The 24,907-nt window shown below is 41.4% G+C and overlaps 2 protein-coding genes across 2 annotated transcripts in view; both read left to right on the forward strand.

Annotated features, from left to right (window-relative positions):
• kmt2a (lysine (K)-specific methyltransferase 2A) overlaps window positions 1-16,109 on the forward strand; it is a gene marked incomplete at its 5' end in the record, with an annotated part of 36,627 nt that extends 20,518 nt beyond the window's left edge. The window contains 18 exon segments of the mRNA XM_079246505.1: window positions 104-315; window positions 406-500; window positions 581-718; window positions 801-959; window positions 1,170-1,281; window positions 1,384-1,462; window positions 1,581-1,741; window positions 2,734-2,880; window positions 3,317-5,990; window positions 6,083-8,734; window positions 9,126-9,194; window positions 9,275-9,498; window positions 9,732-9,806; window positions 9,988-10,162; window positions 10,352-10,459; window positions 10,555-10,635; window positions 11,262-11,391; window positions 11,494-16,109. Coding sequence (XP_079102631.1) covers window positions 104-315; window positions 406-500; window positions 581-718; window positions 801-959; window positions 1,170-1,281; window positions 1,384-1,462; window positions 1,581-1,741; window positions 2,734-2,880; window positions 3,317-5,990; window positions 6,083-8,734; window positions 9,126-9,194; window positions 9,275-9,498; window positions 9,732-9,806; window positions 9,988-10,162; window positions 10,352-10,459; window positions 10,555-10,635; window positions 11,262-11,391; window positions 11,494-11,769 — 7,567 coding nt within the window. The 3' untranslated portion in view covers window positions 11,770-16,109.
• Window positions 16,110-17,614: 1,505 nt separating this feature from the next.
• c1qtnf5 (C1q and TNF related 5) lies at window positions 17,615-22,780 on the forward strand. Its single transcript, XM_079246729.1, has 3 exons — window positions 17,615-17,705; window positions 21,614-21,858; window positions 21,938-22,780. Exons 2-3 carry the CDS (start codon window positions 21,627-21,629, stop codon window positions 22,456-22,458), a joined length of 753 nt encoding a protein of 250 aa, XP_079102855.1. The 5' UTR covers window positions 17,615-17,705; window positions 21,614-21,626; the 3' UTR covers window positions 22,459-22,780.
• The last annotated feature ends 2,127 nt before the right edge of the window (window positions 22,781-24,907 follow it).

Raw genomic sequence — 24,907 nt, forward strand, 5'->3', positions numbered from 1 at the left:
TTTTGACCAGGTTCATGAAGGAGCAACATCTCTCACGTTGGATCTAAAAGAATAAAAATGTAGTTACTCGTTTAATTCTTCATATGCCATTGTTTCCCAGCAGTGGTCTCCTCCCCAATGCTGTGCTGCCTCCATCGCTGGACCACAACTACGCCCAGTGGCAGGAAAGACAGGAGCTTTCCCGTGCTGAGCACCCCTACTTTATGAAAAAGATTATCCCAGCTCCTCAGCCCAAGATTCCCGGTGAACCAGAGTCACCAGCCTCTCCTCCTCCACTCCCTCCCCTGCTACCTCCACCACCACCACTCCTACCAGGTAAATTATTTACTTATTTACAAACTGGCTGTCAATGCCCACCTTGTCTTACCTAGTTTTCTCAATTCAAGCTTTGTTTTCATATTTTAGATCGAGAGGACAGCCCAGAGCTGCCTCCTCCGCCAGGCGTCACTGATAAAAGGCAATGTGTTCTTTGTCTCAAGTATGGAGATGAGAACACTAATGTGAGTTATCACTGGGTCTCAGATCACTTACACACACCTAAGTCTGTGTTTGTCAACTGCAATATTTCTGTATGTTTTAGGAGGGTGGCAGGCTGTTGTACATCGGGCAGAATGAGTGGACCCATGTGAACTGCGCTCTCTGGTCTTCTGAAGTGTTTGAAGATGATGATGGCTCTTTGAAAAATGTTCACATGGCAGTTCTCAGGGGAAAACAGAAGGTAAGACACTTTTTTCTTTTTTTAAGTTGTCACTTATTTTAGTATCTAGTGTCCAATAACTGACAACCTGTTTTCTGTTCAGTACTGTGAGAAGTGTCAAAAGACTGGTGCCACAGTCAGCTGCTGCCTCGCCTCTTGCACCAGTAACTACCACTTTATGTGCGCCCGGCAGTGCCATTGCACCTTCTTGGAAGACAAAAAAGTCTACTGTCCGAAGCACAGGGACCTTTTCAAAGGAGAGGTAAGGAAATCTTATTTGCTATGTAACCAGAAGCTAAATAATACATTTAAATGGCAACCACTTAGAAAGTATGTCTAAAAAACTATTTCAGCTTTAGCCAGTGAGTACATTTTCAATTGTTCTCTTTTGATTACTTGTTTTGCCAGCAGCTTGGACTTGATATTTTTAACTTCCTTTTCCATTTCCTGTGTTTGTTTTCTTTTTCTTCAGGTGGTTTCTGAGTTTGAGGTAACCCGCAGAATCTTGGTTGACCCGGAGGGCATTAGTCTCAGGAGGAAGTGGCTGGCAGGACTGGAGCCTGAAAATGTCCACATGATGATAGGTAGGTTAACTGTGACTGTAAGATGATAATCGTGCATTTTACTCAGTTTAATTCCATAGCCTCTTGCAAACAAATTAAATCATTGTTATTTTATCATTTCAGGCTCAATGACAATTGATTGTTTGGGAATTCTGACTGAGCTCTCAGACTGCAAACGCAAGCTCTTCCCTGTAGGATACCAGTGAGTTGTTTTCTATCTAAAAGTCTTCTCTTGCCATGTACAGGGACTTAATTACTATTCTCAAAAAGTACACATAGTTGTAAGAGGAAATTGATATAGCCTCTTCTCTCCTCCCCAGGTGCTCAAGGGTGTACTGGAGTACTTTAGACGCTCGAAAGCGCTGTGTGTATACCTGTAAGATATTAGTTTGTCACCCTCCAGTGTCTGAGTCTGATCTGAAGAGCCTGACAGCTCCTGAAGCTAATCGGACAATTGCACACAGCCCACCGCCCATAACAGGTAACCCTCAATCTTTACATATATCAAGTTTTCATATGATAAAATCCCATTCACAGAAGTGTTGCTGCTATAAATAAAATCAGAAGACAGTGATTTGTAAATCATTTCTGTTGTTTTTTTTTTTTTTACTGTAACATATTATAAAGGAAATAGAACACTCTTTTTTTCCCCCCTGAATTTTATGTTCAATTTTTAATGCCTGGTACAACTAAAAGTACATTTGACTGGAAAACAATGGCGGTCTTTTACTTTTTTTCTATTACTGTATTTAGTTGTTTTTCTGATTTTAAAATAATGCTCTTTTGAAATTTAAAAGAATATGACCTGCTCCATAGTTGAAAGCCGTCTACACATCTGGACTGCAGACAGGACATGTTACCCCTCATAATACAATCCAACAAGTCCGTTATCTTGTGCAGATTAGCATTTTGTGTTTTGTTGAATTCAGTAAAGCTAACTATGAAGAATGTGTTGTGTGAATGGGAGCACATGCTACTTCAAAACCTTTATATATAATATTCTGCTTTGTACCAGTTTCTCGTACCGCTAGCACAAATGCATCCTCGTGTCAAACTGGTTTCTGATCAGTTGACTAACATGAAGTTACATTTCAAGCAGTATGTAGTGAATTGTAGATTATGCAAAACAACTCTTTGATCATTGAAATAAAGGAAAATGTGCAGTATTGACAGTACTTAAATAAAAGTGATTTGAATAAAAAAGATCAAACAATTTTGATTACAAAGCAGAAGAAATTAGTTAACACTGGATACCAGGCAGTTTTTTTTGTCTTTATATAAAATGATTAACTTGGGTTGAACTGCACATTTTTACAGTTCTGCAGTTTGTTTTCTGTTAAAATAACAGCGTGAGAAAATCTAGATTGCTGCTCTCAGTAATAGTATTTAGTCTCGTCCAACGCATACAGAGATTTCTCTGAAATTCTCAATTTGTGAAAACAATTTTTGGCGGTCTTTCTTTCTCATATATAGACTTTCCAGATCCATTTGAGTCACCCAGGCGCTCCGAAACCCTTTCCCCTGCCAACACCTCCAAGCTCAGGGTTTACACCAGAAACCGGCACCCCAGCTACCCCCCTTGTCAGCACTCAATAGGCCCAAGGCCCATGCCTTTGCCAGGTACCAATATGCAACTTTTCTTTTATGTAAAACCTGACTTGGACTGTTGCATTAAGAAAGCACATAAAATATGCAAATATCTCTCACATGTCAAAGGACATCACTATAGTCTCAAATAACAAAAAGGTTCTGGCTTTTCAGACCATTCCTGAGTGTGTTGTAAAAAAAGAGCCATCTTTTGGCAGTAATTTTAAATAGATAATGTTCACCCATTATCTGTGCATGTTTTAGGCAGTTATCAATATGCACAGAATTAACCCCCTTAAAACAAAGAATAAAGATACGTTGACAAAAGCCACTGGAGGGACAAAAATGAATAAATCAGTGTACTGAGTGAGAGCAAAGGCTGTTTTTCTTTTCTCTATTGTTGTATAGTAATTTGGAGATTTTTTTTGAAGAAATTTGTTTAAATGTCCATTTTTGTTTTGTTTTCTAGGCACCACTCCGCAACCTCAAAGCCACGAGATTGTGACCATGGGAGACTCCCCGGTCAACCCGAGCATGCGGAATATAGATTCGCGACGTCACAGCTCCCCTTCCCTGTCTGCACCGCCACCCCATCATCTGAACCGACAGAGAGGGCTTACTTTTCCACCTCAGATTTTCTCGCGACCTCTGACCTCGCCCCCTCCCCTTATCCCTTCCCCAGCCAGAGACCCTGAAAAATCCAAACACCCCAGCAAAGACTCAACAAAAAGTCCAGCACGAAGAGATGATGAAAGAGGCAGACAGTTTTCCACAGACAGAAACAGGCTGCAGACAACCAGAGACCAAGGTCTGAGAGATGCAGACAAGGGGAGGACATCGAGTCGGGACCATTCTTCCAAAGACCCCGAGAAGAACAGACTGGGCAGGGAGCTTGGGCCAAAAGAGTCAGACAAGGTGGAAACATCCAAAGAGATGGAGAAGAGGAAACCATCAAGTAAAGACTCAGAGCTGAAGGATTGTGAGAGGGGAAGACCTGTCAGTCGAGATCCCCCAAGAGACTCAGAAAAGGGGAGACAAGCTAACAAGCTATCTGCTGGTCTGTCTTCCTCTGACAAAGCAAGACAGACAAGCAGAGAGTCGAGCTCTAGAGAAACAGATAAAAGTAAATCATCATCAAGACATCCCAGCTTTAAGGATATGGACAAGGCAAGGTCACATGGTAGAGATATTGGACTAAGAGACTCTGAGAAGCATAGACAGTACAGCAGGGAGACAGGAAAAGACTCAAGCCAAGGTAAAGACAGACCTTCCAGCAGAGACTCTGACAAAGGTAGACCTCCCTCAAGAGATTCCAGTTATAGAAGCACTGAGAGAAACAAAGAGTCTGGCTCAGGGAAAAATAGTAATGCTGGTAATCAGAACAAACAGGTTGGAAGTGAAAACAAGAGTCATAGACTGGTACCTGCAGGCTCAGGCCAGTCTTCCCCTCCAGTGGGCACTGCTGCTCTGTCAAATCAGCAGAGAAGTGGCAGCACCAAGCAGGTAGACAAGCAAGGGAAACATGGAAGCAGAGACCAGGACATTTCTGCAAGCCTCAGTTTGTTACCTCGTCATCGGTCCACCCCCACCTCAAACACCATCCCATGCAAAGAAAAGCCCAGCTCAGGGAAAGAGAGTAGCAGTGGCACTGGAAATGTAATACAATCTCCTCTCTATAAGGAGTCTGCTCTAGGGAAATCAGGTTCCCCACAGAAGTCCAGTACACGGAAGACAAATGATTTTTCATCAGGTTCAGCCACAGCAGCTGTTGTGAAGCCTCCATGGTCATCGAAGATGTCAGCAGAAGAAGATGTTGTCAAACGGGGCTCAACACATCAAGCCTCCCCACCTGCAGCCTCTGCTGCCAAAGACAAGCACCCCAAAGTTAAGACAGCAGGCAGCAAAGATGCGTCCAAAGACCGAGATAGAGAGAAGACCCTTCAAAACAACAACAGCAACAACAAAATTACACTTCTCAATAATAACACAAATGCTCCTGGCAGCTCCAGCACACATGCTTCAAACTCCAGCTCGTACAACAGCAGCAATAGCAAAACTCCAGTGGTTGGGAACGCCTCCAAAGCTCACGGGAAGGCTCAGGGGGTGAACCAGGGAGCCGAAAGGTCATCCTCAAAGTGCAGGGAAAATTATTCCTGTCCAGAGAGAAAGAATAGCTCCAGTCTGGACAACCTGCAGCAACTACAGCAGACAAGTTCTGCTACAGAGAAGGGTGTGAAGTCCTCTGTTCAGTCTCAGACCAAACAGATAACCAATCAGCTGCCATTTTCCTCCAGAGAGAAAAAGAGATCAGCTAAACTGTTGACTTCAGCTGCATTAAAGACCGATGTTAAGACGGACAATAATGGCACCAGCACCATTGGTGGTATTTCTTTGACCTCCTGTCCAACAAGCACTGCCTCCACTGTCTCTTCTGCTGGACAGGGATCTCATCGCTCTGCCCGCTCCGCCCTCTTCTCCTCACCCTCTGCCAGCAGTAGCGACAGCTCAGAATCCGACACCCAGACTCAAACAGAGGAAGATGATTTGCACAAGCAGCATCCTTGCAGCGAGCTCAGAGACCACCGCAGTCTCCTCACCCAGTGCACGGAGGATGAGGGGGACGGCCCAGAGGATGACCATGACAGAGGCATGGAGGACAAGCATCACGAGGACGACAGCGATGGCTCTGGGTCAGCCAAGAGACGTTACCCTCGACGCAGCGCCCGCGCACGTTCCAACATGTTTTTTGGCCTCACACCCTTTTATGGGGTTCGTTCTTACGGTGAGGAGGACCTTCCCTTCTACGGCAGCAGTGATGGTGCTGGAGCTGTGGTCAAGAGAAGGACTGGTGGACGTAAGAAGTCGGCTGAGGGGCAGGTGGATGGAGCAGATGATATGAGCACCTCATCTTCATCAGGTGACAGTGGAGAGGACGATGACAACGAAATGAAACACAGGAGTAAAGACCCTTACTACTACAACTTCACTCGGACGGTGATAAACTCTGGTGAGGGACTTCCGTCTATTGAAGGCTTAGACCAGTGTCTGGGGAGGGGATCCCAGCTTCAGCGCTTCCTGAAAGATGAGGAACAGCAACAACAAAGGGCTCAAGAAAAAGCTGAAGAAGACATGATGAATTCTTTGTTAGTATTCTAAGAATCATCTAAAAATATCATTTTTGTCCCTATTTTTTATTCCTAATTATCTAACGTGTTGTGTTTGATGTATTCAACAGGACCTCAGGCAAGCAGCGAATTGGCCAGCTTGATGGCATTGATGATGGCTCAGAAAGCGATACGAGCATCTGTACCACCAGCTCCACAACCACCACGACGACCTCAACTTCCACCTCACATAAGAGCGCTCCCAAGAGGCGAGGCAGAGAACGGCACGCTGAGAAACCTGACTCTCATGATTTAAGCAAGGATGCTGACAACAGCGGTGGAGCAGTGAGTGGGAACACACGAGAAAGCAGAAAGAACCAAAAGGAAAATTGTCTTCCTCTAGGAGGGGGCGTCAAAGCCCAGCCACAAGGTCAAGGTCAGGATCCTCTTGATGCTCAGCTCTCCCTCAGCACAGACCTGCTTAAATCAGACTCCGACAACAACAACAGCGATGACTGTGGGAACATTTTACCTTCAGATATCATGGAGTTTGTCTTGAACACGCCTTCCATGTCATTGCCAGCTCTGGGCCAGCAGTCTGAGCCGCCATCCTCAGAGCTTTTGCTGGATGAGAGCTACGTGGGAGTGGATGTTAACAGGCGCAAAAACATTCTGTTTGATGACTTCTCTCAGCCGCTGCCCAGCACTGAGAGCGGAGGGGTGGTGGAGAGTAGTGTAAACAGCGCCATATCTGTCGAAGAGCCATATCTTCCACTAGAGCTGCCTTCTGACCTCTCTGTTTTGACCACCCGCAGCCCGACTGTCAGCACGAGTCAGAACCACACTGCTGGGAGTCTCATCTCAAATACCTCAGACCGCACTATTCTAGGCTTGAACTCTGACCCAGAGAACATCAGTGGAGAAAAGAGTGGAGACAAGAAGAGAGCAGGGCAAGGCGTGTCACCATCTGAGAATCAGCATGATGGTACAACTTTGGGAAACAGGGACACCCAAGTCACAGAAGGTCACATGACTCCAGAGCAGTTTATTCCCAGCCCTGCCATTGGTCAGGTGGTAGAACCTGCAGCGAATCAGGATGCTCCCAGGAGTTCGGGTAACTCTGCTTTACCAAATTCTCCCTCAATGCCTCTACAGGGTCAGAAGTACATCCCAGCATCAGCTGCAGCTGCAGGCAGCCCCAGTCCAGTGCCTGGCCCAGGACCTTCCCAGGCTCAGGTTTCCAGCCCAGCAGTTATCAAACCAGCCCCTGACAAGCTAATTGTGGTTAATCAGCAATTTCAGCCTCTTTATGTCCTTCAGACAGTCCCTAATGGTGTTACACAAAAAATTAGTGCCACAGGAGTGATGGACTCGACTTCTTCTGCAGTGCTTAGCCCCATGACGCTAACCACAGGGCTGAATACTGGTTTATCTCCGGCCCAGTCAATATTTCCTGCCAGCGGCAAAGTCCTAGGAACCATCCCTCACCCGTCTCAGATTCACACCTTTGCAGGTGCCACACAAACAGGCTTCCAGGCAGGAATCCCTAGTACAACCTCTGGGCTTCTCATCGGTCTTTCTTCTCAGCCACATGATCAGTCCAGGATTTTGGTCTCAGAAGCTGGCCGACCACATGAGTTGGGTCCTAGCGTTGCTATAGTTTCCAGTCCCTCTTCCCTCACTTCTTCCCCGGCTGTACAGGCTTCTCCTCATGGCAAGAAGAGACCAATCTCTCGTCTGCCAAGAAAAGGCAAAAAAGTGGCTCGCTCTCGCAGCCAGCCCGCTCTGGCTCCCTCTGAAGTCGGACCCCCCAACATGACTCTCATTAACCTGTCTTCCCCACAGATTACTGCAAGCATCCCTGGCCAGCCTGGTGGCCTGGTCGAGTTGAGTCCCCTCACCACTTCTCAACGCAAAGTTCCTAATATCATCAAAAGACCAAAATCTGGGGGGCTTATGTACTTGGATCCCACTACTCTTCTCCAGCAGAGGATTCCTGGTACCAGTCAGCCTGGTATCCTGGGTCATGATTCCTCAACTCATCTCCTTCCTTGCACAGTCTCTGGACTCAACCCTAGTCAGTCTGTGTTGAATGTTGTGTCTGTGCCCCCTAGTGGTTCTGCTGGTCTTCTTGCACCAGGATCCGTGTCACTCTCCACCCCTGTCTTAAGCCCTACTGAGATCACAGGGCCGATCAGCAATCTTCTTTTCAAAGCAAGTCCACATGGTTTGGGCCTTTCAGATCAATCAGTGGTGCTTCAGTCAGCAGGGGGAGCTCCTCTAATGTCGCAACTTGGCTCCTCTGTTCAAACATCCATAGCTAGCAGCATCTGTGTCCTTCCTACCCAACAAACAATCAGCATGGCTGTCAACCAGCACCAAGAGACAGAGGGCAGTAACATTCACTTACAGCATCAGCCACAGCCTGTAAACGCTGCTCAGACTGTGGACACCTGTCCAAACAATAATGCCACTTTGTCTCCCAGTCCTTCCACCCCTTTAAGCCCCACCAAGGGGCGCGTTATCGGAGTGCTGACACAAACAAAGACCTCTGCACATTCTCAGAGCAGTAGAACAACGCCTGTTTCCAGATCATCAGAGCAGAGACTATCCAATTCCACTGCGGCAGCATCAGGCACACTTTCAGGAACAGAAAAAGGCAAACAGAAGGTGAAAAGGAGCAGACAGAGTTCGGACATGAGCAGCGGGAAGAAGTTCAAGGTCTCTCAGATGGAAGGTCATCGCAGCAACTCTGCAGGACAGCTGCCATCATCAAACACAAGGTGTGACATTTTTAATCTTTGCTGAGCTATGTTAATCCTTATTTACATTAATACTGAGTTGACAGCTTCAGTGCTTTTGTAATGCATAATAAACTATTTAATTTCACTGAATGAATAATTTAAACCTTGAAAAATGTATAACAAATTTAAATTTCATTATATACTTGCAAAAATTCTCATAAACTAGTCAAAGTCAATGAAAAATAGGCTTTTTTTTGTTTTGTGGTTTTAATAGTTTTACATAATATAATGATAGGTTGTTTCAGATTAAGTGAGATTAGTTACATTGAGAGAACCTCTCGCTATGTTTTGGTGTTGCTACAGCTATTACACTGTAGACTACTTCACAAAAAGTGTTTAATATTTTGTTTCCAACCTTCTTTCTGAGCAGCTCCAGGGAGCTGAGCTCTCCTGAACCCATGGACACAGGAAAGCTCCCAGATAAGGTGTCCAACAAGAGGTGTGTAGTGTTACTTTTAGTCATGCATTTTCAAATTTATCATAATAAGGAACTCTAATCCATTTCTGCACACTTTCTAGTGTCCTTGGTAAAAAGAAGACATCTGAAGGACATGCCTTACCAGGGAACGTTGGAAAAGATGAAGCATCTGCGGTTGGAGGAGCAGGGTCTCTTCCTGTGGATTCACCGCCTGATCAGGATGGCAACAGCAGGGATTCTGGTTTGGATAGCAAACCCAAAAAGGGCATCATCTTTGAAATCTGCAGTGAGGACGGCTTCCACATCCGCTGTGAGAGTATTGAAGGTGAGATAGAACTGCTTGACTAATGAACATAATGTCACTGCAAGAGCAAATTAGGTTTCAATAATTTAACATGATGAATGCTAAATGTTGCACGGTGTTACTTTGCTTCATGCATATAAAATAAAATGTTTTTATTGGTGAGAAATATATGTACAACAATGAAATTAAGTATTTATCCACACCTGAGTAATATGTAAGCAGGTACTGGGAATAAAATGCTTGTTACTTCACAGAGGCCTGGAAGTCCCTGACTGATAAGGTGAAGGAGGCTCGTTCCAATGCACGACTCAAAGAGCTTTCTTTCGAAGGTAAGGAGTCGTTCTGATTACACAAAAATACAATTAAAATCTCTGATATCTTTCTCCCTCTTTTTTTTTTTTAAATTGTTTTTTTCAAGATTCCTGTGAAAGTACAAATATACTGCAAGTGCATATTTTAATGGAAGACAGTTGTGTTACTGTGAGGGTCTGTTTGTTCTGCTCCTCACAGGTGTGAACGGCCTGAGGATGCTGGGAGTCGTCCACGAGGCTGTTGTCTTCCTGCTGGAGCAGCTGTACGGATCCAAACACTGTCGAAGTTACCGTTTCCGCTTCCACAAGCCAGAAGAATCTGACGAACCCCCCCTCAACCCCCACGGCTCAGCCCGTGCAGAAATCTACCACAGGTTCGCAAACATGCACACACTTCACACATTACTTTTCCTAATGCGAACCCAGAAATACTCCCTAAACGTTGTGCATGCTCTTAATTAAAAAAACAAAACAAAACAGAAAATATGAACGCTGCCCCGCAGAAGGTTTGTGCTTTCACCTTGTGTTGCTGATGACTGTCATTCTTGTTGTCTACCTTTTAGGAGGTCCATATTTGATATGTTTAATTTCTTGGCCTCAAAACATCGCCAGCCACCTGAGTACCGGCCGCAGGAAGATGATGAAGATGAAGGGCAGCTCAGGACTGCCAGGTGAGGTCACATTTATAATAAAGTTAGACGGATTATCCTGAAATGAGTCTGTTATTAATACCCAAAGATTTCTTTTTTTTATTCTGTCATTGCAGGCGTGCCTCTATGGAGCAGCCACTGGCTGTGAGGTTCAAACAGCTGAAGGCGACCTCTAAGGAAACTGTTGGAGTCTACAGGTTAGATCAGTGGGGCTCAGAGTGATTATCATCATTTAGATTATTTAAAAGACTCCTAATTGTAGGAGTCTTTTAGGAGTCACTAGGAGTCAGTGTCACCAATTAATAGTTTCAACCAAAAAACATTATTTTAATGTTTAAACCCGTGAATAATTGTGGTTTTCAAAACACTTCCACATTTTTATTGTAGAATTTATTGTTTTGTCTCAGTAATCATGAAGATATTAACCTCTTTCATTTTTGCCTAAAATGTCACGAGGGACAACTATGTTCCTAGACTACTTCTACTGGACCATTTCTGATTTAACAGGAGCGTTTTTGTTGCAGTATCATCTGTCACTAGCTTCAAAACAAAGTTAATGTGCTACTGGTCTGAATGAGTCTTTAGGAATCTGCAGTTGTGATTGTAGATACCTCATTCAAATCTCAAGAATCTTAACTTTCTAATGGTGTGTATATGTAATATATAATGTGTAGGTACTTGCAGACTCATTTGTCACATCCTGCTAATGGGATGTTTGGTACCAACAGGTTAATGGAAGTTTGAATAAAAAATAAAATATAATATTTATATTATGTTGACAGACAAGTAAGACCTTGGTGTGCTTCCCTGTCTCTTTTTGCAGGTCTCCTATTCATGGTCGGGGTCTTTTCTCCAAGAAAACCATTGAAGCTGGGGAAATGGTTATAGAATACTCTGGAAATGTCATTCGATCTGTGCTCACTGACAAGCGGGAGAAATACTATGATGGAAAGGTAAAGTCCTAGGAACAAAGCTGGACATTTAATCTTGATAAGTTTAACTAAAATGAATGAAAGAATGGAGAAAACAAAAACCTGTCTTCTCTGTCCTCAAAGGGGATTGGCTGTTACATGTTTCGCATTGATGACTACGAGGTGGTAGATGCTACAGTGCATGGCAACGCTGCCCGCTTCATCAATCACTCCTGTGAGCCTAACTGTTACTCTCGGGTCATCACCTTGGACGGCCAGAAGCACATTGTCATCTTTGCCTCTCGGCGCATCTACTGCGGAGAGGAGCTCACGTACGACTACAAGTTCCCCATTGAGGATGCCAGCAACAAGCTGCCCTGCAACTGCGGTGCGAAGAAGTGTCGCAAGTTCCTCAATTGATGCCCAGATTTAAACAACTTGAAGAGGACCTCTGAACAGCAGTGCCACAACGTCCTGAGGACCCCCCCCCCCCCCTCCACCTTTGTGCTGGGTGTTTGCCATAGAGCTGGTATTATTGCTGGTTTTCTAGGTTTGTGTCCACAGAGGACCTCAGCTGCTGCAGGCTAGGCAGAGTCAGCGGTTTAAGGTCTTATTGTAAATACAAGAAGGGCCATTTTGGAGAACAAGACATTTGTAGAAAATTCCAACATATTGTGCCTCCTTTTTGTCTGATTTACATTTGGCACTGAAAGTTTTACCTGCAGAGGTGAGTGGCAAAATCACAGCATCGCAATATTAATTTTTTATTTATATTTGGATGATAAAGTCACCCTTTTATAAGTTTTTACATTGGTCCATTCTCCTTATTTTTTTAGGAATATGTCATGATCTACAAATGTGAACTTGGAAAGAAAAAGAAAAATCAAAGAACTCGGTTCCATTTTACACCAAAGTGCAATTTGTGGAAGGGATTTGTAATAGTAACTTTACCAGGAGAAAAAAAATGAGAACCTTTTTACTTTTATTTTATCTTGATTTGAGCTCAATGTCAGCTGTTGTTGATGCACATCTCCCCGTCTGAATGTGCCCTGATGCCTTCAGAGCTGTTAGGACTGACTGAAAAGCTTGTAAGTGTGTACATTTTAATCTGTAAATAGGAGCTGCTGGTGTAAAGCAGTCTTGAGCAGAGCTGTCTAGGAGGAAACACAAGGGGGAGCAGTGGTCCCAGAAAAGCAGAGGATGGTGGGGAAAAAAACACAGGAGAGGAGAAAGATTCTGTTTAAAAAAAAAAAAAAAGGTTATTTTTGGTGTAAAGGATGTTGACAGAGGTTGATACCATCTATAAATTGAACTGTAGTCTGACAGCTTGGCTGCCACGTAGATGTGTTGCTGATAGGATGAAGCCTCTGGCCTGACAAAAGCGAGGCAGCTAGAGCTTCTGGTGGACTGACAGCAGAGGGACCAGAAAAACCTACTGATGCGCTTGAGTAGTCATAGTTTTAATCGATTTTTGGAGCTGTGTTCCACACACGGGTCCTACTGAAGCGCACAGGCTTGTTACAAGTTTGCGCATGCTGTTGTTAATATCCAACTTGTTTTTGGTAATCGTATAAGCTCCAACTTTTTAATCACGTTCCAAATAACAGCAGCAAGAGAACCAAACATCAAGCCCTTGAACTAAATTTTCACTTGACTTAACTTGATTTGTTCTTGGCCTGTTGTGATAACTATGAAGATACGTTGTTTTTTGTTTTTTTTTATTTGTTGTCAACTGTCTTTTTATTATGGACAGGGAAATATCATGCTTGCTTTTAAAAAAATGTAAATAATGTATATTTTTCTACAAAAAAAAGGAAAAAAACGTAAAAAGCACTCACTAGTGAATAGCACTTAATGATGGTATTTATATATTTTTTAAAAATCATATTTATTTTATTGCCATTTTTGTAGGAAATAGAGGTTTACAAACACTAATTCTTGGTCTCTATGTTTTGTACTCCACTGCCTTTTCAAAGCTGTTTTTGTTGTAATTTTGTTCTTTTTTTTTTTTTTATCTGTAGCCTGAATGTTTTTCTTTAATTCCAAAGACTGATGCTGGTCTGTGGCTCAGGTCCCTTTTAGGTCAGTCCACCAGTAGCTCTTCATCTACCCCAGGCCGTTTGGCCAGAGCTGAATTTTTTTTTGTTTATTTGTTTGCTTCCATTGTTCCAGTTCTAGCTGGTAGTGTGGCAGTCATGTGAACTATTATTATGCACTTGGGAGAGCTTAGATTGTTGATCCATGGCAGATATCTCCTCTCTCCAGCCTTATAGTCTCCACACCACATCACATACAGAATCTAGTCCACTTATAGGCTCCTACCAAATCCAAATGGTTCAGCAATCAGCCATGAGCCAGTCAGCATTAAATTATTTTTATTTGTAAAAATTCAACCAGATTCCCGACATTTTTTTTAAGATCTTAAGTCCCTCTGCAGACCTGGTCTATCATAAAGAGCTGCCTTTATTTAGCTTCTACAAACAGCACTCATCATATCTCCGTTGTTTGAATTTGTTAATTAAATGCATTTTCTTGGTGGTTGCTCAGTGCTCACCAGCGTTTGGATACATTTCTTTTGTCCAGTCACCTCGATGTCTGCCTTAGTTGTTACCAAGCATGCCTCTTGACTTACTTTCAGCCTTCTTGTCCTGAACATTTCAGCAGACCATTTAGGCTGACTGCTTCCATCATTTTGCCCCTTTTTTTATATATATATATATATATATATAAATTATTTTTCTGTAACTTGCCATTCATGCTGACTTTGTTGTGAATTTTTGGCCGTGAGCAGTTAATCCCACACTGTCCCTTTGTTGTTGTGAGCTGAAACTAAAATATGACCCACAAATGGTTTGCACTTGAGCTGTGGCACAGGCACTGAATAGATATTGAAACGCAGCTTTCTGTCCCAACAGACGATGCAACTCCGATGCTGAAACCACAAGCACAGACAGTCACTTCAGATGCTTTGAGTTTGTGTATCAGGCTCCTGACAGTGGAGTTTTACACTCAAGCAAAGTGCACTTGATTTTTTTTCTCTTCAACAAAGCAAAGGCAGGGACCACACCAGCAGCCCTCTCCTTCCTGATGGTGCCGCGCGCGCGGCCTCGACTGGCAGGCTGGCCTCGTGGTCGCGCCACAGCACCAACATTGGGCACGCTGGGTTCTGCTGCTAAGGTCAACAATGAATGTATATTCTTCCTCCACATCACCAAACTTGTGATGATGATATTTTATCAGCTGTGTTTGTTTTGAGTTCTTCTGTAACCACCCTGATCGACATGGAAGATGTAGATGAGACTTCAAATGTGGGCAGCAGCTATTTCAGCACTGGGAATAATACTGAAGTGTGAACAGCAGCAGTATTTCTGTCTGTAGAGGTTCTTCCCAGTTTAGCTCAAAACCGTTCATGCCAGCGTCGGTGAGCATGCGTCCACCGATGCTAAGGGCTCTGTCTACGACTCACTTCACAATCTCCACTTGTGCATTTACAAGGTCAGAGTTTTCAGTGAACAATAAGTCAGTTTCACCGTTTTAAACTGTAAGGAAACGGCTTCAGCTGTTTCTCCGGACATTTTACCATGCCACACCAGTGGCTCTTCTCCGTCTTCATCTGTAACTATAGTATAAATACTTAACAATATTATACGGAAACATGCATAGTTATTTCTTGTACTTTAGTATCTATACAATATATGGAATGGAACAGACAAACTTAGTTACAGTAGCAAAACAGCGGATTTGTAATGGTTAATAGCAATGTTTCAATGTACTCTATAATGGTTTTGTGTTGCAGTACTATCAGATAAAACTGACGTGCATCATTCTTTATGTATATTGATATCCAGTACCAGTTTTGCTGTGACTGTGTGTGTTCCTTCACCAGTAAGGAGCGCTGCAGTTTTCCTTTTCTTTCTGGAATGGAACGGTTTTTATGTGATGAGAAATGTAACTGTATTACTGTGGTTGTGAACTTCTCAAGGTCATCCATTTGGGTTTATGTCTTTTTTTTGTTTGTTTGTTTGTTTTTCTGGTTGTCGTAGTGAATGTTTTTTTTTATGTTAACAGGGACTTTTTAGACAGCTTACTTAATGTGGTAAAAATAAGAGATCGGTTTGTGGAGACTCACCAGGATATTAAAGATATCACCAAAATGGCTCCTTTTTTCTTTTTTCTTTTTTTCTTTTTTTTTTTTTCTCCCCCGGGGAGAGGGAGGTAAAGCTCATGTCTCCCTGAATGCCTCTCTCTCCTCTGAAGCTTTGGTTGTACTTATCGTGTACTGTTTTTATAGAAAGTCATAATGCTGATGTTGAAAACATTTAATTTATTTATTTTATGCAGCATCCACCCTGAATTGTTCTTACACAAGTCAAGGTTTTGGAGTTGTCAGACAAGTACTTAACCTGTATTTGTAATTGTTTGTTGTGTATAGACGTTGTCCGGCTGTGACCGCAGAGTGTCACAGAGAAAGCTGGCAGCAGGATGTGCAAAATGAGGGATCATGAACAGGCTTGCTTTCTTTTGCCTTGAATATACTTTTGTCTTATATCAATCTCTCTCCTCCTGCTCTGTATAATAACGGTATTCACCACAGTCATACTCTCTCCCATTCAACAGTATTCTTTCAATACACATCAATTAAATGAAGGAAAACCACCACCGTTATTAAAAGAAAAAAAAAAACTTGGTTGAATGTATAATTAGGAAACAAAGTTGTACATAAATGTAAAAAGAAAAGTTTCTAATCATGTTTATTTTCTATGCACTTTTTTATTTAAGTGATAGTTTAAATAATAAACATGTCTCCTTTACTCTCGTGTGTCTCATTTCTTTTACCGGAAAACATTACTTTTATTTAGTTCAGTTAGAGCACTAGGGCTACATCTTCATCACGGCCTGGTGAAGGTGAATTCTGTCTCCGTCTACACTGCAGAATGATTCCTAGCAGCAGAAGTTTATAGATTGTTCCAGGAAATGAGCATAGCAGACGCAGAATGCGCTGATCCTGCTAATTAAACGCTGTTTTAACTTCAGTTACAGCTCTGTACCTCCACAGGAGCCTGCTGACAGCTCTCCTCACCAGTGGAATTCAAAGGAGTTTCAGCATGTGTTGAAAAGAGCTGCTTGCCCACCAGTTTCCCCATAAAAGCTTTTTTTTTTTTTTTTTTTTTATCACTGTTTGAACACGTGTCTGCTTACAGTTCCTTCAGAGCAGCTTTGCACCTTTTCTCTTGTTCATGTCACAGCTAGATGTTTCATTTATAAACTAGAGAGGAAGTGGGCATGATTTAGCAATTATTATGTGATATTAATGACTAAACTAATTTGTTTTAAGAAAATTGTTTAGGTTTTGGTGTGGTTTTTAGGGGTTTGAATGGAAGTAGCGCCACAGTTAAATGATGAAATATCTATGTATATATAAAGCTAAGAATACCAGTCAGGGATTTTTGTAAATCAGATTTCAGCTCCTGGCTTATAATCACTAATAAGACATTACTGCTGGATTTAACGCTGTCAGAAAGACATTGCTTAAAGTTTATTTCTTAGTGTAGACTCTGTTGTCTCTACTGTTTTTAGCAAATGTCTGGAGCTTTTGGGATCAGAGCTTCCTGATAACAGTGAAAATGTGTTTTTATTGGCCTCTGTGCCGTAAAATGTAACCGACTCAACATCAGTTCCATTGCCAAGAAGTTATTAAGACATTCCTGCTTTATCAACATTTTGCTACCTCTGCAGGATTACAGGGGAGAAGGGATTACTGCCATGTTCGTTGTGGTTGAATGGAAGATGTTATCTGAATTCAGCAAATGACTTCATCTTCAACTCCTTTAAACTCACAGAGAGAGGAAAATGTGTCTTCTTCTTCCTGCCTTCTGTTTTCGCAGAGTTTTCACTGTGTTTTGCACCATAAAGCTGGGAGCACAGTTCATTCTCTGGTAACATTTGCCTGATTTGACCACAGCCCTCTCAGCTCTCTGTGGTCATGTCCTGAAGTATTTCCCCATCACAATTGTGCAATCTTCCAAACATCCCACTATTTATCACCCTCCTCCTTTGCTGGACTTATCCCTGCCTAATTCCCTCCCTTCACTCTGATTTTGTCATAAATTTTTGCCTTCGTTACATTTTTCTTTTTTGTTTCAGCTGGATTGACTTCACATATTTTCCCCTTTCTCCTCCACCCATGGCTCCTCCTTTCCCACCCTCCCGCCCCAATTTCTAATTGGATTTCATTACCGTTTCCTTTCACTTTTTCCCAGCCAGACTCTGGTCCAGCAGAAGAGTTCTGCTGTGGTTTTCTTTTTTCATACACAACCAGCAGCAGCAGCAGCTCCCAAAGACTTCACTACAACCTGGTAAGGTTTTGATTCTTCCCTAAAGTTAATGAATTTAAAGCATGAAAAGTTAAAAGCTTGGATTTCAGAGCATCTCTTTCTCCTCAGACCATTTAGTTTAAACTGAATGCATCACTTTCTATTGAGCAGACATAATTACTCAATCATAGTCAAAACTTATAAGCTTATCGTGTGAAAATAACTCAAAATATGATTAATTGTTGAAGCTTACACATGTTGATTAAGTTTTATACAGCAAACAGTGTTGAGATGATAAGTGGAGAAAGAAGTCAGACTTTTTCACATGGCTGTACCTATTTGCTTTTTGACTTACAGAGAAATCATGGAAGTTCATTTGTTCATTTCAGCCACCAGGGAAAGTCACAAAAAGTGAGCCTCAGTGCACAGACAAACAGCTCAACCTTAGACAGAGAAGCAACACAACCGGCTTAAAAAGATGTATGCATGTAGTGCTATTTTGCAGTTGTTTAATCATGTTACAGTGTTTCGTACTATGTCTGTAGTTGTGTGGAGTATTTTCATTTGCTTCAGGTATGTTTATTTGTGATTTAGTGTCTTTTTACGGTTGTTTAGATGAAGTTATTGTTTGGAAATTTTCTCATTAGATAAGATCTCTCTTGTGGCTGTTTTAAGTTTCTTTGTTTCTGTTTTCTTTTTAGTACTTCTTTTCAGCTCTATCTCTCTCTGTTTGGGAGTTTGACTGATTAATACGAGCCCTCAAGAGTCCCAACAAACAAAAGTTTGTTATGTCCTCAACAAACTGACCACAGCAATCTGTGGCCTGTTTGTTGGCTGCATGGGTCTGTGCTGCTTTGCATGCTCCCAGTCATCCCTCCATCACCCAAGAGATAAAATTCAATCCAGATCACTGGATCAGGGTTTTCACCAGAACTCTAGTTTGGGGACTTTTTTCCACTTAGAAAATGGCTGAAAACATTTCCTGTTTAACTGATGTCAAACATTTATATTTCATTGATTAAAAAAGACATTCCTACACTCTCCCTCCAACACAATGTTTCCTCTCTCTCTGAAGTGAGAAAAAGAGGTGAAGACTTTTAGAGGAAAACATTATTTTGCTGCATTCATGGTCAATAAAACTGTGGATTTCTCTTCTTGAAAACATTCATGTTTCTGATCATGTGAGGGCTGCAGAGGAGTGTCGGCAGACAGCTGTTCAGACTCTCCGATATTTGTCCTCATGTCTACTCTCTACTTCTGCCAGGAATGCTGACATGCAATGCTTTGTCACACCCATTTTTCCCTCACTGTTTCTGACTTCTCTCTAGTTTAGTCTCCCCCCCCCCCCCCCCCCCCCCCCCCTCTCTTCCTCTGTCTGCAGCTGCTGTGGTTGTACGCTCTGACATCCAGTCAGTAGACCTGATACCATCAAACTTTTTGTAATGATTGTTGCACACCACACACAGCAGGTTTTCATTACCAAACCAGCTGTTGAGTAGCTGTAATTCTCCGAGCTGCTCCACTCATCAGTTTAGTTTATGGTTCTGTGACGCCTGTAATGGTCTCAAACAGACGGTCCGACATGGTGACCGTGAAGATGAGCTTGTATGTTGTCTCTCCCTTAGTTGTGCATTCATTACATTCCCACAATAACATATAAAAAAGAGGAGCAGTGTAAAGGACATTAGGTATGTATATTTTACAACATAGCAAGAATTAAGAATTGGATATCTGCTGCAGTTAATAATGGGGTCATCTGTAGACTGAATTGATTTATGTCCAGACAGACAGGAAAAAGAGGTAAATGTATGGACAGAGTCTGAGTTATAGGTGTCACTGTGAGCTGCTTCTTATAGTCAGACTTGTATTTAGCTTTTCATTAAGCTTTCAATGAAAACCAGTGTTTAAAAAACAAATATATAAACAAGTGTGTAAGTGGAAAAATGGTTTAAGTTCTTCTGAGCTGCAAGTTATGTTCATTGTAATATTTTCTGGTTAGTGCATAAATTACATGATTGACATACATGTAGCTATTTGAGATTTCTCTTGTGTAAAATAGGCTTATTTGTGTACAAGTTTTAAAGTTTTAAATAAAGATACACTGTAAATTAGGAATTAGGAATGTCAATACATTTTATGGATTTATCACTAGCACAAGGAAAATAGAAATTTGTTATAATCCAAGTTACTTGTTTTTAGATTGTGCTAATTAAATTAGCTAATAACTTTTTTCATTCAAACTATGTGTGAGAACACAATAAATATAAGGTTTTCTCAGATATTGATATCAGTTCTTAAAGTATATAAAACTCATTCCAGCAGCAACCTTTTCATTGATGGAGAAAAGTATGCATTACTAGACATAAATAAATCTGGGCTAGGACCTCTTTGTATGTATCTTAGATGGTTATATTTCTCATTTATTTTGTTTTGGACTTGTGAACAAAGTGGACCTGTGATGGGCCGCTTTGTGATGAATAGGAAACCTGCTCATTAGAGGTGGATGAGGGGAATATACTCCACTGCTCACCCACTGGATTAGAAAATAGATAAATCTCTGTACATGGAAACTGCATGTGAGTCTTTGCTTCCTGTTTCTGGTGTGACCATCTTGAGACCTGAAATTAAATGTTGATTTATTAAGCCAGTAAGAATTTTAGCCAAACTCATCATGTTTGCATGTTTAACCTGTGTGGTATATGTGTGGCAAGAGTTGTTTTTCTTACTATACTGTATGTCCCACTTTCTATTGAGATCACATTGACAGACCTCTATGTCTTAAAATGTTGTGTAGATATTGTTAGAATAAGTCAGAGTTGGTTTTTCCTTTCTATATTTTCCTTCAGTGACATCATATTGTCCAAATGCAGTGAAACAAACTCAAACTATGATACCACCAAAACCATTTTACATAGCTGGGATGAGCTTTTTTTTTTTATACTTGATTGCATTTTTTAAAAAAAAAATTGTCCAAAGAAAACAGCCTTTTTCAAAAACAGGTTTACTTTTTAGTTATTGGTCGTTACAGAATTCATTCGGTGAAGGATCTTTGCTCATCAACCACTATGCAGGACAATAACAAACATCTTAAATTTTCTTGACCCTTTAAAGCCTATATTGAAAAAAAAAAGTTTAAAAAAGTCTAATCATTTTAAGTATGAAGTCTATATTTCATAACTCACAACTTAAGCTCAGGGGCAGCATCATAGATCATTCTGGTTTTCACAGCTTTTGAATCAGTGCAAATTTTCATTGAGTTCATGTACATATGGACATGGACAGCTCGCCAGCCCACTGCAGAGTTTATTATCATGTGACGTCAAAAATGATTGTAGTGCAAAAGGTATCCACCAGGGGGCAGAAGACCAGTGTCAGAATATACAACAGGATTTTAAGTAAATATTTTTGTCTTTTTTTTTTCTTTTTTTTTTTTTTACCATAAAGTGATGCAAAAAGTTCTAGAAACTGTATGTATAAAATATGATGCATATAACATTAAAGGGTTCATTTATACAGCTTTGAAAAGTCAGAAAATATGACAATGTTTTAAATTAATTATGTAGCAAACTACAGGGTTTACAAGCTTAGTATCACCACTGCATACGTGAAATGCATCAATAAGTAGGCACAAATCTGACATTTGCAGTTGTGTTTTCAGCACATATAGATGCAGATTAAATCAGCCAGTTATCACTGGCACTGACCACAGAACAATATTCTTTAAGTTCACTTTAGTTGTAAGTAAATGGCAACTATCTGCATGTGTGGCAACAAAATGTTATCCCCCAAGATTATATTTCATTGTCTCTGGTGTGGTTTTGTTCTGTCAGATCAATTTTTCCCATCGTCTACACTCCAGAATAAACTTTCTTGTTACACCCCAGAGAGATGTTTCCAAGATGTAATGCTTTTCTTCAACCTTTTGAAATGTTTTGTCTTTCATTTCTCAGCCTCGACACTGCAATGACTTCACTCGGGCTGCTACTCTTGTTACACTTCCTTCTCATCCTACAAGTACATTTTTCCAGTCAGCTGGAGGACAACAAGATCCCAGCAAGTCTATGTACTGGTCATCCTGGTATCCCTGGCTCACCTGGTGTTCATGGCAGCCCTGGTCAGCCAGGAAGAGATGGGAGGGATGGGAGGGATGCTGCTCCAGGGGAGAAAGGCCAAAAGGGGGACAGGGGAGACCCAGGTAGTCAATTTTTAATATATGATATGATACCTGTTGGGAGCAGATACACAGATATGTTTGTGCTCCTTTTCTTGTCCAGGTGAGACAGGAGTGCGAGGCCTGACTGGAGACAAAGGTGATCCTGGAGAAAGGGGTGACAGGGGGCAACCAGGAGAGTGTGCAGTAGCTCCCAAATCAGCCTTCAGTGCCAAGTTGTCTCAGACCCTCTCTTCATCCCTCACAGTGGGCGATACTGTCCGCTTTGACACCATCATGCTCAATGAACAAGGGGACTACAACACAGAGACAGGACGCTTCACCTGCAAAGTCCCTGGGGTCTATTACTTCGCTGTCCACGCCACAGTTTACCGCGCCAGCTTGCAGTTTGACCTGATGAAGAATGGACACACGGTGGCATCTTACTTTCAGTTTTATGGCAACTGGCCCAAACCAGCATCTCTGTCTGGTGGGTCCCTGCTCCATCTCATCCCTGGGGACCAGGTGTGGGTCCAGATTGCTCTTGCTGAGTACAATGGATTTTACTCCAGCACTAAGACAGATAGCACTTTTACCGGCTTCCTGGTGTACTCAGACTGGAAAAACTCAGCTGTGTTTGCATGATGTGTTCGTGGATAATTCAGAATATTTGACTACCATGGATATTTTCTTGGTCTTTATTTTGACACTCTGGTTATAAACAAGTGAATCAGTAGTGAATTTATACAGCTGTATTTTTGTAACCATTTAAGAACATTGTAAAAGTACTACTTGAACAGCACTAAGCATGGCATGGCATAAAGTGCATTCACTGATCAGTGCAATTTATTTAGTACATGTTCTGCACTTTCAGCCTTTAAACTGCTGTCACTGTTCGTTCTTGTAAAAAAAAAATGGTGCAACAGTGGTGTTGAACCATCTTTGGGCCACAAATTCAGAAAACTTCCACGCCATTATTGGACAATGTTTCCTATCTGTGTACATAGCAAAGATAAATCATGAAAATAAATCTTTAGACTTTGTAAAAGACTCATGACTGATATATTTTTGGCCATAAGGGGACAAATAAAGAAAAAATGCAGGTGATTTGTGTAAATATTGACATGATAACTAAGAGTGTAGCATCCTGTTTGGTCTGTTGACAATTTTTTTCAAAAGTGTTTGAGTTGTTTTTCTGAGTCTCAAGCCATCATGCATGAGACCTGTGCACGTATTTCCATGGTGCTTAAATCAGGTTGGTGATGTTGTAAATATTTACGTGTGAGATCTTTTCTTTAATCCAAATTCTCCTCTTCTGGTGAAAGTTTTCCCATGACATTAGCCGCATCACATGCACAAACTGATCTATTCAGCTCCCTATTTAACATTTGGAGGAAGTGTTTTCATTTCAAGAGTGCGCACCATTTTTTCATCCAAATAAATCTGTGTGCACTGAAGTCAAAATATTTCATCTGAACTTTGTAAGTCCTTAGAACTTGTTTAAAAAACGGCATCAGGTATATTTAGATGTTCTCGAGCAAATTGTTGATACTGGGTGTAGTTTTGTATGAGGACACGTGTTCTGCTCAGACAACTTTATGTGGCAACACACTTTTGCAAAACTTCAACAGGGATTCGTATTTCTTTTTCCTAACAATTGTGTGTCCAGTTCTCTGTGCAAGATTTCTTCCTATTGCACACAAAAAATTTGATCTTCTTTACAGTCAACTACAGTCTGTTCAGACCATTATGAACTAAGGAAGGGATTTCATGGTCACTTCTTATACAATTTAAATGTCCACAAGAAAAAAGGGCATGCAGTAGGTCAGAGTTTTCATAAAGTCAGTGAGCATCCAACTTTGAAATGTTTCTCCTGCCTTGGCACAAACAAGGCAACGATTCAACAAGCAATGAAAAAATGAGATCTTTGTAAAAGTTATTGGGGAGCTCAAATTGTTTCTGAACTTTTCATCACTCTAAAACAAAACTTAAATGATAAAACTAATATAGTTTAAGGTGCAGGTATACAAAAAATTTCAATCGTTTTGAGCCTCTTTATAGATATTGTCTAAAGGTATTTGAAACAAGGATCATGCCCTTCCAACAGATCACAAGATGACTAAAAAAGGTGAAAAGTTGTTACTTTAGCATGTTGAGCCTCAAATAAATCTGATAAGTTCAGAAAAGATCTTTCACAGAGATCAGAAACAAATTAAACATCACTAAGACAGCTTTGTTGTAAGGTAATCTTCAACTTTGAATTATAGAGAACTCTATAACATTGCATAAAATCTGAATTAAATATAAGGTTAAAAAAAGTGGGATAATTATAGTAGATTAATACTGCTGTATTAATCTATGCCCACACAGTAAGAAGGTCGCTGCTTCAAACCTCGGCTGGGGGGAGGTTCAAACAGTGACATTTCTGTGTGGAGTGTACATGATATCCCTGTGTGTCCATAGGTTCTCTCCGGGTACTCCCACTGTCCAAAGACATGCATGTTAGGTTGATTGGTAACTTTAAATTGTCCCTAGGTGTGAGTGTGAGCATGATTGGCTGTTTGCCTCTCTGTGATGGACTGGCAACCTGTCTAGGGTGCCTCTCATCCAGTGATTGCTGGGATCGGCTCCAGTTTCTCGCAACCCTGAAAAGGACTAAGCAGTCAAGAAAATGACTGACTGACTAAAACTGCTGTATTTCTCTCTGTGGTGAGGTGATGTAAAAGCACAAAGATACCTATGATGGAAATAATGTACTTGAATAGTGCTTGAAAGTGGAGAACTTCATTTACTTTATGGTCCATCTTTGAGTGACTGATGATTGACAGACTTTCATGTGGTATTTTATTCTTCATATCCAAAACACTTCTTTGTTCTTATTTCCAAAGGTGGAGAATTACCAAAGCAAGGACCAAAAAAAAAAAGCTGGAAAATATTAATTTTCCACTGGACTCACAGTGTTTACCTCTGCCTAATGATTTCAGCAAATGCTACGTCTGAATCAAAAGCTACATTGAAAAGCTGCGAGCTTGATGCAAGTCACCATTTTTGTTTTCCTGTCAGTAATCACATTATTACTCTCCCCCTTTGCCTG

The sequence above is a fragment of the Telmatherina bonti genome (assembly GCF_933228915.1).
Source record: "Telmatherina bonti genome assembly, chromosome: 9".
In the NCBI taxonomy this organism is placed as follows: domain Eukaryota; kingdom Metazoa; phylum Chordata; class Actinopteri; order Atheriniformes; family Telmatherinidae; genus Telmatherina; species Telmatherina bonti.